The following is a 16,336-nucleotide window of genomic DNA, read 5'->3' as shown; positions in this document are numbered from 1 at the left end:
AAAACTGTTCTTATGAAGTTTGTAGAGAAATTGAACTGTGCTTAAGAGTATATGGAAATAAAGTGGTTTACCTAAAAAAATGTCCTGAGGATAAATATTTATTTTTTCTCATCAAAGACACGTGATACGACTCCAAAAATGAGTGATTAACATGGGCGATTTATTGGACTATTCGTATGAAAGGAAACAGGAATGGTTTACAACAAATAAATTAACAAAATAAACGTAAAAGTGTATGGATCTCACAAGCATTCGATAACTATTCAACTCAAACGATCGGTCCTCGTGAGCTGATTGGATTTTGCTTGGAGAGGAGTGTGTGTGTGTGTGTGTGTGTGTGTGTGTGTGTGTGTGTGTGTGTGTGTGTGTGTGTGTGTGTGTGTGTGTGTGTGTGTGTGTGTGTGTGTGTGTGTGTGTGTGTGTGTGTGTGTGTGTGTGTGTGTGTGTGTGTGTGTGTGTGTGTGTGTGTGTGTGTGTGTGTGTGTGTGTGTGTGTGTGTGTGTGTGTGTGTGTGTGTGTGTGTGTGTGTGTGTGTGTGTGTGTGTGTGTGTGTGTGTGTGTGTGTGTGTGTGTGTGTGTGTGTGTGTGTGTGTGTGTGTGTGTGATCCCACAGTAGACCGAACCGAACCGATGGTGAAGGAAAAATTATCCCTGTGCATCGAAGTTCCTGAATTGCCTTATCTAGAACGCTAGCGTACTAGGATACCTTTGGATTTGAGGGATTTGAGCATCTGCATTTACGATGGGAATATCGGTACAAATTCCTACACGTAACACTAGCACGATCCGTACTCATCCATCCACGTTTCGTAGCGAGCGACATCGTTTGCCGAGACCGATTTGCGCGTTTTTACCATCGCGTCCTGGAAGTCCTGTGCCGTTACCGGCAGATCAACTTCCTCCCGGCGTATCATCTTGATTTCGGACGGACTCAGCCCGTTGATGTGTCGCCTCATGGCCATCATTGCGGCATCCCTATTAAGAAAAATAAAATGGAAGAGAATTCGCATTCGTGAAGAAAACATTGTCCGGAAGTTCTTATCGAATAAAAAGGCGGTATTGTCAGCGATAGAAATTATGTGAGAAAGAAGGAGAAAAATCATTGCTTCGTAACAAAGAGATGGTCTTCTAGAAATTGTAATGTAACAGCAGATACAAGCTGTTGAAATCCGATTTTTTTTTTCGTAAGAACGGCCTGGCCGTATTGCTTGACTTATAAATACCACTTAAAAATACCACTACCACAGGAAAATCAGTCCTCAATACGTAGGGACGGTCCGGATGGGATTTGAACCCCGGTCCTGCCGTTTGTAGACCGGGCCCAATGTCACCTATACCACCGAGCCGCCCCGAAATCCGATTTATATCTATGCAAAGAATTGTTAGAGTAATAACAGATATAAATGAAAGTGACATGCAGGAGAGCTCAACGTAAACTGAGTAAACTTTTTCACTCAAAATACCTGCAAAGATGGACGAAGCTAGAACTGTACAGAGAAATCGTAGCCCCTGCACCCAGATACACCTCTGATACTAAAATACCTCTGATACCTCTGATAGAAACAAAAAAAACTAATGATTTTTTTTTTTCTGTACAATTGAGATGAAAATACAAAAAAAGTCTCCCCTTATATTTGGAGGCACAGGGCAATATGGTACAAGCCGTCATACTTAAAATGAAAAAATAAAAATTTGGTGGCAGAACGGAGTCATTACAAGTATTAAGTCAGAGGGCATTCACAGAGGTGGAATAGTTTCACATCGAAGATCAGATCAGAAATGATGGAGTTGAAGAGTCCGTTTAAAAGCCGGGATATTGGATTGGTAGATTAGAAACATGGTCGTATGTAATGGGAACTTACATCAAATGAATTTTAACCCAAAACGACAATGTCATAAGAGTATTCTAGTCGAGTCTAGTGCAAATACAACTGCGATAGCGTACTCCGGGAAGATTAAACTTAGTACATATACTTCAGTCAGAAAGGAGAAGATATTTATAATTGTTTAAAGAGTGGCAGACGAGGACACAGGTGTAGACATTTATCAACAACAAAAATAAAAGGATACTAAGGAGACTTCGACAAGGGGCAGCGGATCCGGCTACGGTTAAGCTATAAGTCACGGAAGTCAGTAATGGCAGCTCAAGATCTATAGAAGTGTTGCCAAAGGAGATGAAAGCCACATCACTAAAGAAATACTAATAGGGACATATTCATGCATACATACCGACAAACGTTCGCAATGTCGGATCCGGTGTATCCGTTCAACTGTTCCGTGATCGTGTCCGTGTTCAAGTCCGGTGAAATGTTCACTCCCTTCAGGCATAGCTCCAACAGTGCCTTGCGAGTATTATCGTTCGGAAGACCAATGTAGACGCGCTTCTCAAACCGACGTCGGAAGGCTTCATCAATGTCCCAGGGATGATTCGTGGCAGCCAGTACCATGATAACCTTATCATCGCTGGAAAAAGTTTTTAAATGTTAAATTACACCCAAACCTCCCGTTTTCTCCAGTTCAAACGTACTTGGCTGCATTCAATCCATCCATCTGTATCAACAATTCTGCCTTAAAGCGCCGGCTAGCCTCATGCTCCGAGTCGCTACCCCGACACGCACACAGCGAATCGATCTCGTCGATAAAGATCGTGCTCGGTGCGTAGAACCGGGCCATCTCGAACAGTAACCGTACCAACTTCTCACTTTCGCCTCGATACTTGGACGTCAGCGTACTGGAGGACACGTTGAAAAATGTCGTCCCACATTCCGTTGCGACCGCTTTCGCAAGCATCGTTTTACCGGTACCGGGTGGCCCAACCATCAGCACACCCTTCCACGGTCGACGAATGCCACGGAAGAAGTCTGGCAGTATCACCGGCAGTACAACCGCTTCCTGGAGGATCGCTTTCGCTTCATTCAACCCCGCCACATCGTTCCACTGTACGTTCGGGTTTTTCTGCAGCATATCCTTCTCGAGCGTATCGATCAGATGCGGTTCGTAGCCGATCGGATTGAACATCTTCGACTTGTCAATACGCTTCACCGGCGAATGTTGCTGCTGTGGAGAGTTCTCTTCCACTGAGGTAACTTCCTGATCGTCCGAACCGCCACCTTCTTCGGAGGATGACTTCTTGGGGCGCTCCTTGATCTTTGAGGTGGCCAACTTGCGGGCCCGAATGCGCTCGACCGAACGGCTCTTGCGAAGGGACGACTTTTGTCCACTGGTACGACTGCTGCGCCGATCCGTGTTCGGCGTGTTGGAGGAGCTAGTGTAACCGATGCTATTTTGCTGGGTCAGCGATGAGGTACTGTGGTGATTGGAGTGATTGATAGAGGGCAGTGTCGGTTGAAGTTCCGGATCGCGTCGGCGAAGTGACGATATCCAGCGAGAATCGGTTGCCGTTGGTGGTGAGGATGCATTGGAGGCAAGATTCGCATGGCGCGGGTTTGGATGGACCTCTGCAACGCAAAAAAAAATATTGCAAATGTCACCAAAAAGTGGTCCAACCAGTGTTACAGGCTTTAGATGTCTAGGATTGAGGTAGGAATTGGGGTTAACGATATGGCGTGCTCGCGGCAAAGTAGCACGAGTGGGCGACGCACATTGCTAACTCATAAGTGTGTCAGCCCTCATTATATAGCCCTCAATGCCCACTTCACTCTAAGACTCCAGCAGGTCCAGATGCGGACCTACTTTATCGATGCGGTGCTCCACTTTGACCACTAATTGGTGTTAAAGGAAGCTCATACCCACCACCAGGTAGCGGACCGCACTGACCTTGTGTCGGTATTTTGTTCTTCTGCAGGTTCACCCGAATCGTGGACGTGCTAACCGTCCCCGCTCCGATCAGATTGCTGACGTTGCTGGTGCTGGTTGCCTTCTTCACACCCATGCCGCCGCCGCTTCCATGGCCACCCGGTCCGTTTCGTAGCATCCCTTCCTGGCCCATTCCTCCCAGCGGTCCGACAGTACGAGCATGGTCAATGAGACCACCGCTGCCTCCCCCACCAGAACCACTGCCTCCACCGGGGACGCCATTACTGCCTGATCCACTGCCACCACTTCCACTACCTCCACCACCACCGATCCTTGTCGGACGGTGCGTGGTGGTGATTTTCGTAAAAGCAAATGGTGCCAAATTATCCAGGATCAATGTGTCCATCATGCGGGCCATATGCTGGAAGCCGGACGTGGATGGTGCGGAACTGTCGAAGAAAGTGGGGCGAAGACACGATTTCGGGCATGAAAAGAAAACAGGGGGAAAAAAGTTGTCAGTTAGTATGGTGGTTGTGGACTGCTTAACGGCGCTAATATGTAGAGCATCTAATCGGACTGAAACGCAAACATAGCGCACATTACTTGAAGTTGAATAAAATGTGGGTCAGCAAGGTAGTAAGAAGAAATTAAACTTTTTTCGTTTTACAAAAGGAGGTCAACCAAGCAAAGAGCAGACATTCAAAGTAAGTAGCACTTTTTCATTTCGGAGAAAGAAGTTAGGAGCAATTTTTAACTGTTATTCTCACTTCCTCACTTACGTTACTTAATTTATTTAACATACAAAATGTGTTTCATATCTTTGGATTATTATTGCATGTCGCAAAGTACTCAGAATCAAAAAGTCAAACACTAACAGATCCTGACAGAAAAATATGTATGGCAAACCACCTTCTTTGGTTTGTGCCTGCTGTTATGCGCCTGTAGAAGGTTCCCTCTCCGTGGAAAAAGGATCTACAACAAGGAAATGGGCTTGCACATCTTCTCTTTAACCTGGCGCTAGAGAATGCCATCAGATTCACGAAGGTAGAAGCTTCGGAAGCTTTCTTCTATAAGTCAATCCAAATCCTAGCATAAGCTGATGACATAGGTTGGAGTTCAATTGATGATTCAAAAGTGCAGTGGATTTCTTCTACTTCCCTTCTACGTAGAGTGGTTCTTCTAAGGTGATCGAAAACGCTCTTTTATACGAAAATAGTGAAGAGCAAATTTTTATTTTTTCGTTTATTGATAGATAAATGCATAGGAAAACAGTCAAATTCGAAGTGGTTTTCAATACCCAGCGCCGATGGGTATGAAGAACTTCGAAGTCCAAATTTTACCTACTATGTAGGTCAGCATCTACAACAACATAGATGTTGAGTTCACGCAAACCGACTGCTAACTGCTAACACTACAGTCTAAAGAAACTTCTCCACTTAAACACTCATGGAAAAGGACGAATTTGAGCTGTATAGAAGCGAAAACTGTTATAGGTCCAGTACTCACATACGATCGGTACGCTGTTATAGGCGACACCGGCGCTGGTCATCAAACGACAGGACCAGGGTTCAAATCCCATCCCCCGCAGTGTGAGGACTGAATTTTCAACTACGTAGTATCGGCAAGTCTAGTTAAGCCATTCTATGGCCGACGTCTCCTAGAAAGTCGTTAAGCTAAGAGAAAGGCCCACAAACCCTTCTACATACATGGACCCTGGTCCAAAATGAACGAAACCTTGTTAGCCGCGTTCGAGAGGCAAATGCTCAGAAGGATTTTTATCCCAGTAAATGTGGAGTAGCCGCTACAATGATTAGCTCTACGAACTATTCGTCGCTCTTATACCGAATCAGACTCGGCAGATTAGGGTAGGTTGGTCATGTAATGAGCTGGATGGCACCTGACAAGCTAGTCCGGTAATCGACTTAAATATATCATGCTGTATGCAAGCGCATCAAGATACACGGCCTGACCCTTTCTAAAAAATTAATTTATTTGTATATGAACAATATTTTATAATGTAAAAATTAACTGAAGTAGTCGTATTATTGCTTTATTAATTCAAGCAATATTCTCTTCTTCTTGGACCTTAAAGACCTTCCAGGCCACAATATCTAATGGCTTTACTAGACTCTTCGATACCACGTAGTTGGATACTCAGTCCTCACTACGGGGGACGATCCGGATGGGATCAAAATCTCGGTTCTGCCTTGTGAATACCCGCGCCAACATCGTCCTGCCACCGATCCAGCCATTATAGTAAAGCAATATTACAATCTTATAAAGCGTTTATACAAATACGTCACTTAGTACCGTCAACAAGCAAATCGGCACATGGCCAAACCCCCCAAGGATAATGATCTGCATTTCCTTAAACATATCGTGCATCCAATCCAGCCCACCTTCCATATCGGCATCCGATAGTGGGAAAAAACAATTTCTAAGAAACGCAACCCCCACACGCAGTCGTTGTTAACCTAATTTTTATCGCAATGGCGGAGAACAATAAACATGCCAGTGGGTAAATATTCAGCTTCACGTTTTGCTTTACCAACTTATTAAACGAAACATTGTACGATCGTCGCATGACCTACTAACCACTTAATGCACTTGCAGCCTGACCGGGAGGTTAGACATTTGACAAAGCACACAGCAATTGCTGGCCAGGGTCCCTCGACCCGTCCGTGCTGACAAATGATATCCGTAGTTCAAAGACCTTGTCCGGAGAACGACTAGAGAACGCGTCAAGTTTCCGTCATCCAGCCAGCAAATGGCCGATAAAGATCGAGTGTAGGGTCACTACATTTCTTTATGCATTTGCTGATGTCGGACGTGGGTGCATGTCGAATCCATGGACAAAATAATAGATGCTGGTACACATACATTGATTACAGTACACAATAAATTTGTTGTACAGTACTCCAAACTTTTTGTGAGACTAGACTCTTGTGGATAGTTTATTAACCAGCGTTGCCACGGGTGAAAAAGCTATCCTTTAACGATTGTGACCTTCGAGTTTAGGTTCCTTGCTCCGGTTACTTTCAAGCGTCACTCTTGCCAAGGTACTCATACATCGGGGAACACACATCGGTCACGGTGTCGTTTGCGTGCAACTGGTTATTATGAGTTGAGGTTCGGTTAAGAATACCCAGGCTAGTAGAAGATGATAGGTGGAAATATAATTAACGTTCTGTTTTCAACGGCCCCACGCAGTAACCGAAAACAGCTCTTCGACGGTGAAACGGTGTCAAGGTATTGGGATGTAAGCTGATAAAGTAGCCTTCAACACGCACGCACATTACAAACTAAATCTCGAGTCTTTGGCCCCTCTAGCTATCTTGATAATCCCAAGGATGTTTGTGATAGCCGATAGTGTGCGGATAAGGGTTGAATAGAACCAAAAAGTGGATAACTATAAGGATTAAAAACATAATTTTAGTAATGCGGTACTATTCATCAGACTTATTAATCCGGCTCGATTCCTTCGTCAAAACCGATTTGCATATTTGCCCAGTATCCTGCATGTTTTTTTCTTCTTGGAAACTCATTTTACGCAACTCATGTCCTTCAGCATAGCTCATTTCCGGAGCTGCTTACCATGAAAATGAATGATACTGCTGAAACGTTCTTTTTCACGGTCGATTTAGTTTTACTATTGCTACCTCAAAAAAAAAAAAAAAAAAGAGACAAACAGACTAACAACTTTCGATGTGTCTGACTGAAACTTTTTCCATTCGAATGGCATGATAATAGTCTTGGCCAGGAGTTCCGGGAGTCGCAGGAAAAAGATTATAATTGGTGACCTTCGTTAGTGTGCCAGTTAGCTCACGTTTCGATTCCCAATGGACGGAGTCGTCGTCAAAAAAGTTTGACGTAAGGACACGATACAGTTATCATGGATATTGTCAACTGTTTCATGAGCTAGTCGTTTACAACGAAAACACAAAGGTTCAGCGAATAGTATATAAAGTATATGTATACATACAATGCTGTATCTGTTGCTGATTGATTTAACATCCTTCTTTTACAAAGGGTTGGACAAGATGGAACAAACAGATAACGATAGCACCTCAACTAACCCTCTATCATAGGGATCACAGTTCATTGAACGACAGACGGTCATCCATACAGTGACGAAACAACAATTTCCGGTCACTGCAAGAGAGTGATTTATATCAATTACGGCTCAGATATCTATTTTCCTGCAGACGATGCAGGCACGGTCCGGGTCCTGTAGGGTCTATCTGTCGGTATTCCATGCAGCACAGTCTTTGCTATTTGTGGCGCAGATTTTACTGTTGCACTCCTAACGACCGGATAGATCAACAAGGACCGGTTCTCTTTTCCAACCAGCCTGTGTTTTTTTATTCAAAGGAACTTCGAGTTCAACGAACCTTTTCCACCGGGTAGGTGGGTGTTTTCCTGGCAGGAAGTTTAATTTTTCACTCGCCCCCCCATGCCTATGTTTTCCTTTCATTGATCAATTATTTAGCGGACCAATGGACGGTCTGCCACGTGCTCTTGCTGTTCCTGGGTCCAAAGGAATATGCTCAAAGCACAGGTGTTTGTGAGCGTTTACGTTGTAGTCGGTTTATGTAATTCTCGCTGTGGTTCGTAGTACAAACATACACTCACACGCACATATGTGAACCACAACGGAATCAATGGCGGCCCAACTGGGACAATGACTTCCTGGTCGGAAATCACTGAACCGGTGTAGGAAGACAAATTTCTTCACTGCGACGCGGTATCGTGGCAAACCTGTTCTTTGAGCCTGTTGGCGGATACAGAGCACCAAGGGGAAGCGAAATTTACTGCACCAACTAGCGGCAGCTGTAACTTTCGGACAAACGGAAAAGAATTACGTACCCCGTAAGGAATGGTTAGTTGTAAATTTCAATGAGAAATTAAGTTTTTAGTCACAATTCCCAGGTCCGATGCAACTAGAATGTTGTGTTGCAAATTGGCTAGGGTGGGAAAAATTAGGCCAACCGGGTTTAGTTGGAAGAGTGATTGCTTGCAAACATGGCAATAGTCAGTGGATTGTGTCGTGGTATCAAATTCCTTTTTGTGAAATATAGTTAATTTCCTGTACGTTAGGTTGATGTAATGATGTTAACTAATTAAACCTTAAAATGAAATCTATTTTTCTCATCACGAAACGAGATATAAATAAAAGAATGTTCCTTCTGAGACCGTATGATCGCCTTCCGTTCACTGACGCACTATAGCAAGGCTATGGAGCCATATTCAATTCCATCGCGAAACAGTGACAAAGAACTGAAGAAAGCTTGAAAAAATCAACCTGAAAGAATGGGATTTTCCAGCGGTCAACTTAAGTGCTACAGTGGGTTCATCAAACCCTTGCTTGGCTTGCCCACACCACACCATAGCGGACAGTGACTCCACTCTCGCGTTTACAGTGGCTGGAGTTTATTTACTTCCACTGGTCCGTAGTGGACACGCACACATATTCGCTTAAGAAAAACGTCAGCAGAGGTCCTTTCCTGTACCACCAATACATATGTGTCCTGGGTACCAATACACTCCAGGGCTTTCTTATGTTTGACCACAGCACAGACCCCACAACTGACTGGACGATTAGCGCTGCTGGAAGTGTTGACGGTTTATGTACAAATTCCCACACAGCATTGGAGCCGTGCGTTTGGGCAAATGATTAACCAAGCGAGCTTTCGAGCTGCAAAGCGCTGTTGCCAACGGGCTGCCAATTACATTTTTATCGATTTTGATCAATGTACAAACTGAAGGTGAAAGTCAAAAATAAGGACCTTTTGGGTATGAGACTTTTAGCTAAAGAAGTTAAGGAGATGCCATAATAATCGTTCCAAGAATTGTATAAATATTTCTTCAACTTTATATTAACTTCTACGGATCGCTTACCACTCGTGCAGATTCCATAGCGAATGGTACGGCGTGTGCCGGATCGACTCGATGCTGTGTATCGGGACGGCCACTTCGTATTCCACGTGTACGTCGGACCGTTCCAGGGCCGGGTGCGAGTTGGAAACGTTACGAGACATTTTGTACGTGCTTGCATTAGAAGGGTTGTGGTGATTTGTGCTACCTTGTGTAACGGCCGGACCGGGACGGCCGAGTGCCGCCTCGAGCAGATTATTACCGGTGCCGACGTGGCCGTGGGTCGGCGGTTCGTAGGGTTGCGGTGCGTAACCGTGCGACGGATGGTAACCGTGATGGTACTCGTTCATCGCACTGTTGCTACCGTTACGTCCACCACCGTACTGTACCAGCATCCAGGTGCCCAAGCTCCGGAGGAAACGGTACGGTTTCGGTTGCACTGGCTTTACCGACCGTCGGAGCAGAACTTCGTTTTAACGCAACTCAAACAAAATATCCAAATCAACCCCGGAAAAATGAAATCCTCACTGTTGTCGCGATACCCCAGCTAGTCGAAAGCACACAACTCACTGGACTCACTCAGAACCAATCCACCAAAGGCCACTGAACGCAGGACACACCGAACACACTGTCACGAGCCGGAAACATTGCGACCGAATCCGAACACGTCCTAACGCCAACTGAACGATTGCTGTGGCTCGGTAACAGTTGGACCCAGCTTGACCGCAACCGACTGACCACCCTTGATCAATGTCCGGCGCGGCGAAGAAAAAGTGCCACGGAGAAGTCGGTCGGTAGTTTCCGTTGACTCCCCTCACGTATCCAGGACGAAGTGTGTGAGTGTTCGGGGTGACACGCAAACGGGCATGAATAAGCAGCTGGACGGTATTATTTACTTCGTCCGATGGGGGTAAACTAGTGGAAGGACCAGTGGGGAAGGTGGGATGGAAATGTGGGGCGAAGGAAAACGTAAAAACAGGACCCCTGAGAATATTGGAGTAGGGTCCGTTACCTGTACCTTTTCTTTTTTGCTTTGTTTCTTGAACCATTTCATAGGCGAAGTCGCGTGTTCTTGGTGTATAGAACACAACATGTCTAAGATTTCTGTATTAGAATTTTACCTAAAGTCTGAGGAAGGATTTTTTTTCACTAAGGAGGAACGTTAGTTTGCCCAGTAAAGTACCATTGGTGATACCTTTTTAGAACACAAACACCCAAAGGCCTAATGAATTCCATTGTGTAGGTCCACCTCCTCGTCCTCTATGTGTGTGAAGACGTGAAAATCGTCTTCTACTACCCTATTTACTGCCCCTTCAAACACCGCTAACCACATCAAAAGAAAAAGCTCGGTACGTTGGGTGCGTACCATTAAAAACATAATCCCAAGACCTCCTCTCTTGGTGGGATTTGTTGGAGGGACCAAACATTCTCCAGGGGACAATTCTTTGCATCGTAGGTGTTGTGAGATGTTGCGTTCGGTGGGAAATGGACTTAACTTTAGACCCTGGCAAAGGAGTACACTATCGATTGCTCTAAGCAGCCCGAGGGCCACTTTTAGCAGACCCTTGGCCGTCTGAGTGGCGAAAAAAATGGGAGCAGCTTCGCGTAGTGAATGTGGAGCGAGCGTGATGTTTCGCTTAGGGTGGCGCTGGATTTATGGTTTTTGATGAGTTAATACGGTTAACGCTTACAATGGGAACTGGTTCATTGTTCAGCACAGTATATGAATGTTTTCTGTCCCACAAACCAAGACGGATTGTTTTGTTTCATGAAGCGGGTCACCGCAGTGATAATTTTTTGGGATGGTAATGGTTTTGGGATTCTCATAACACTTATAATAAATATATCTATTACTCTTTCAGACATGATATATCACGAATTATCAGGATATATTTAGCTATTGTAATACACTAAACAATTATCATGAACAGTAACTTCGATGGAAAATGGACTCTAAACCATGCGATGCAAAGTAACTAATCTTCTTAGAAAAATAAAACGGTTGTAACTTATCCATTTTACAAGAATCAGACAACCACGTAAGACAGGTTTTATCCCTACTACTAACATGTAGAAGAAAACATCCCACAACACAAACATTTCCTTATTTATACAGGGGGAAGTTTCGAAATGTTAAATAAATAATGAAATCACAAGAAAGCTTTACGAAATTCCACATCTTGCCCTATTTTCACAATCTCTACGTGGTGCGCAATGTGAACGAAAGGAATCCAACAAATTCTTCTTACGTTATTCATTAAAGATAATGTGTTCCTGATGTGGTTAGGAGTTAAATATCTTTATGTTGAAATATGTTACAAAATATTAGTCGAGTATGATTTTTCTGGACAGATATGCTGCTACATTTGATATTTGCCGGCAGGAAGTGGAAATTATTCCATTAAGGGTGTTTATAATTATTTTGTGGATTTTTTTTCCCCATTTGCTTCACCTTCATCCATAACTAGCATTCTTGGTCAATAAATAATTCCCATCCTTTCCATCCCCAGAGAAATCGTTCTTCTCTTCAACTGCGCGGTCAATACTTACGATTCTACGATTGGCAGAAAGGAAACTGTTGAATCCAGCGTCCGGATGGTGGTGTTGCCTCTAACTACCACCTTTTCACGCGTGATGCGCCGGTACGTCTCGTCTCGTCTCATCTTAACAGTACCACAACACGACCGGGCGCCTTAGCACAACTTGCCAGCAAATGCTCCAAAAGGATAGCGCACAGGACGATGGAGCAGGATGTTTGGCACACCGTTGTTTAGCACCGGAGAGAGGAACTAACTGTCCAGCAAGTGTTGGATACAAAAATCGATTTTGTGCAAAATATTGCCTACAAAAGTGACCGAGATGGGAAAATTGCTTCTTGCTTTTCCACTTAAGACACACACATTTGTTTTACTGTATCAGCCTTGTTTTATCCAATACGTAAGTTACACTTATAGTTCTACATTATTGTACACAATACACATCGAAAGCCGAAAGCATCTCGGATTCTTGTTCTTTCTACAGAAGGCGAATGACATCAGCATCCAGCTCCACACCACACTTCGCTCAATTAACGTGCTAGACGACCATCCCAAAGACCACGGCACTGCACAAACTTAGAACAAGCAAACTGGTCAACACGAAACCTTGACAATGATAACACACCCACTGGCCATTTTTATGGCCACAGCTAATACAATCAACCGAGGGTGTTCACATAAAGCAAGCCGCTTAAGTTGATTTACCAACAAACGCAACAGGAACTATCACCAAATGCGAAGACAGATTTTAGTTTCCGGATGCTGGAGATAAATAATAGTTATATCAATATCCCACAGTACGATGCAGCAGATGTAAAAGGATCTTGTGGTGAAAAGGCCAATATGCACACAAGCTATATCTTAAAATAGACCACCGAATAGTTTATGATGCGTCGGAAGAGTTGCGGAAATCGGAAGATACGATACACTGCGTCCGAATCTCTCGTCGACTTTACCTCACATACCATGCAACATGACGGGGTGAGCACATTGACACTTTGCTCGATGCAAGGACATGCGCAGATTGCAAGTACCGGCAGCCGACTGACGGACAGGGTTCATTTGGAAGGTATGGTCTAGTCTGGCCGATGCACATTAGGAGCAATTGCATTTTTTGCATCCTCTATACACACAAACTGACTGTCGCGTCATCAATGGATAAGACTGTGTGTGGTCTTAATAGGAGGAGTCTTAAAAGAAGCCATTTTAAATATTTACAGTTCAAATTGTGAAAACAGGATTTTTTTTAGACTAGAACCTAGGCAATAAATAAATTGCCCATTTAACTTAAACGTTCGGATCATTACTAGTCGATAGAAGCACATGGCCAACATGGCGCTGTTGTGACGCAGAAAGCCTTGTGTTATTACATTCCCCCGTTCGGTCTTGTCCGGAATCGTTACCATAATCGAACCATTAACGAATGCTAATCAATCATCATCATCAACTACGTTCAAAAGTTTTCCCCTATCCAAATGCTCATCGGAACGATTGTTGTCTTTTGATATACTTGACCCACTTCCGGTAGTCCATTAACCTGTCCCAATTCCGATTCGACATTGACATCGAGGTAGGTTAGTTTAGAGTTATGGTAACGAAACTTCATCACGATCAAGCGTCTTTGCAATTCAAACTCTTTGGTGATTTTTTTACAATTCTACTTAAAACTGTAAAATGTACTTACATTCTCGTTCGTCGGAACAAGACCCGGTCCGAGGCCATATTGTCGAACAGCGCCGGTAGGGAAGGTATCGATGAGAACAACATTTCTTCTCGTTTATAACAGTTGGCTATACTCTGCGATCGTTTGATCAACTTTACAAAACACTTAACATACTTCAACTACCCTGTATAAAACAAAATTTAAATCACTAGCACATTGTTAGGGCAGTTCTTTTCGAAGAAGCGTTACGGTTGTGTCTTCTTGCTCCGCGCGATGGTAAGTAACAACTGTCGTTCTATTGCCGTTGTCCAGCTGCTCGAGGCGACAACGTGCGCACAGCGTGTTTATCGAGCATCAACAGATTACTATGGCGATAAAGCGTCGTTAGTGTAACGTCCGGGAAACTAATGACAACGGCGCACGTGGAAAGATTTCCGCTATGTAGGTGAGCATTTTCATCATAATTTTCGGAATGCCACCTAAAAATACATATTGTGTGTTGTATTTTTAATTCTGTTTAATTTTATTTTAGTTTTTCGAATACGTAAAAGTAACCAAACGTGGCGTGTTCCTTATTCATCACTATCTCCTTCAGAACGATTGCCCCCTTCGCCGCTCTTCTCGCTACCGGATCCTTCACCACCCGACCCCGATCCGGAGCCCGAATTAGAACGCGACCGGGTTCCGCGTGAACCTTCCTCCGATCCCGACCCGGCATCGCTATCATCCGAATCGGCCAACGATTTAAGCGCCTTTTTCTTGTCAATATTTTTCTTCCGTCGGCCCGTTTCCACATCCGAGCCTTCCTCGTCGGACGAGTAAATGCCAGCGTTCCCTTTCCCACTGGTCCCCTTTCCTTTGTCACCCTTGAATTTGTTTTTAATGGCCGCTATCGATATGCCACCCTCATCATCCGAACCTTCATCGTGGTGGTACGCGTTGCCAGCGTTCGCACCCGAATCTCGTCCGCGCTTCGGTTTCGAAGACGTCTGTTTGGCACGCATTGCCATCCGTAGCTTCTCTTCCTCCTTCTTGAGGTTCTGCTTGCGATCCGCGTCCGGGTCAAATCCGACCTGGGTAAGAATTTTGATGCCGGACGTTTTCTGCGAACGATCGGCCAACGAGATGAGCATCTTCTGATGGGTAAACGATTCGGTCGAGTGCGGTCGGAAGGTAAGCTTCGTGCGGAATACGGACTGACCCTGCAAACCCGTACCCTGTCGGATGAACAGATGGTTATGATCGCCCTGCAGCGGTTGTTTGTACACGTCGAAAATTTCCGACCCAAGGTGCAGACTCATACTGCCATCGGACCACTTGACAAATCGAGCATTTGTTTCGCGCTGTGCCGTCCCCTGACGGTCAATGTTGTTCCTCCAGCGGATTGTGTTTTCCACCTTCAGCTTCAACCGCTGACGACCTTCCTCGTCGAGCGTTTCCTCTTCGTCGATTTCATCCTCGTACGTGTCCACATCGAATGGGCGTGTCTCCACGGACAAGAAATTGGGTAGCTTCACGAAATGAATGTCCCGTCCGAGATCCGTCACAATACGAGGAATCTCCACATCAATGCGCGTTTCCGGAATTGGTTCCGGTTCCGGTTCCGGCTCTTTCGGTTCCTCCCACCGGGCCAATCGATCTCGGTTGCCTTCTTCATCTGACGAACGGCGATCACTGTCACGGCTTCTACTGCGGCTTCGGCTGCGGGACCGTTCCCTTGATCGATCCCTAGCTTGATTCTGCTTGCGTTGTTCATCCTCCAAATCGTCCAGCTCGTCCCGCTCCCGGCCAGACTCGTCACCGGCACCTTCATCCGAGCTAATATCATCCGCATCACCAAACAGTGCATCGGCCGTTACATCCTTTCCCTTCGCTGCACCATCCTTCCCCGAACCGGCCTCTTCCTCCGAGTCCGTGTCAATAAGTTTGTTCTTCTTTTTCGCCTCCTTCTTGGCACCATCGTCCGATTCGGAATCACTCAGTACGGCACGCTTTCGTTTTTCATTCACCGGTGATTGTACAGATCCGGAACGACTACGTGCTGAGCCGGAACGAACAGAGCGCGAACGGGAACGGGATTTCCTTCCCGAGCCAGGTGATCCCGATGCGGCCGATCCACTGCGCGATCTATTCACGGGCGTGCCCTTTTCCGAACGGTTTTGTGGTGTGCCGCTACGGGACCTTCCACTACCGGATCCCTGTGAGCGGGATCGTGACCGGGAACGGGAATGCCTCGAACCGGAACCAGATCGGTGGGAACCGGCCGGCGATCCGGATCCGCTGCGTGATCTACTCTGTCGTTTCTGAGCACTGCCTGGAGTGGGAGATCTACTGCCTGAACGGGACCTTGCACCGGAACCCGACCGTGAACGTTGAGAACCGGGCGAATTTGAACGACTTCTGTTCTGCGGCGGTGTACCGGACCGAGAGTGTTGATTGGGGGAGTTGGAGCTGCAACCAAAGCGCATAATGGATATCATTTGTAACATGTGCTGGATATATCACC

The 16,336-nt window shown here is 45.4% G+C and overlaps 2 protein-coding genes across 3 annotated transcripts in view; both read right to left on the bottom strand.

Annotated features, from left to right (window-relative positions):
* LOC126557325 (another transcription unit protein) overlaps positions 1-16,336 on the bottom strand; it is an 81,713-nt gene that overhangs the window by 65,082 nt on the left and 295 nt on the right. The window contains exon 3 of the mRNA XM_050213047.1: positions 14,391-16,281. Within this exon, the coding sequence (XP_050069004.1) occupies positions 14,403-16,281 (1,879 nt within the window). The 3' untranslated portion in view covers positions 14,391-14,402. The remainder of the gene's footprint in view (positions 1-14,390; positions 16,282-16,336) is intronic.
* Positions 764-10,025, bottom strand: LOC126557221 (katanin p60 ATPase-containing subunit A1). Of its 2 annotated transcripts, none has more exons than XM_050212923.1 (5): positions 9,655-10,025; positions 3,754-4,205; positions 2,528-3,458; positions 2,230-2,463; positions 764-975 (listed from the first exon to the last, which is right to left on the bottom strand). In XM_050212923.1, exons 1-5 carry the CDS (start codon positions 10,023-10,025, stop codon positions 777-779), a joined length of 2,187 nt encoding a protein of 728 aa, XP_050068880.1. In that variant the 3' UTR covers positions 764-776. The 2 variants fall into 2 exon arrangements, with proteins under 2 accessions (XP_050068880.1, XP_050068881.1); XM_050212924.1 differs by having other exon boundaries at positions 3,778-4,205; positions 9,655-9,980.

Source organism: Anopheles maculipalpis, chromosome 2RL, assembly GCF_943734695.1.
Source record: "Anopheles maculipalpis chromosome 2RL, idAnoMacuDA_375_x, whole genome shotgun sequence".
Lineage (NCBI taxonomy): Eukaryota > Metazoa > Arthropoda > Insecta > Diptera > Culicidae > Anopheles > Anopheles maculipalpis.
Note: the sequence above shows the minus strand (reverse complement) of the source record. Positions and strands in the feature narration are given on the sequence as shown.

Bases quoted from the DNA above. Each gene is read 5' to 3' on its own strand.
- LOC126557221 (XM_050212923.1), bottom strand. From the start codon at position 10,025: ATGCTGGTACAGTACGGTGGTGGACGTAACGGTAGCAACAGTGCGATG. The intron at 2,464-2,527 runs GTACGTTTGAAC...AACTTTTTCCAG, and splicing joins GATGGATTGAATGCAGCCAA to CGATGATAAGGTTATCATGG. The intron at 976-2,229 runs GTATGTATGCAT...TTTTCTTAATAG, and splicing joins GACATTGCGAACGTTTGTCG to GGATGCCGCAATGATGGCCA.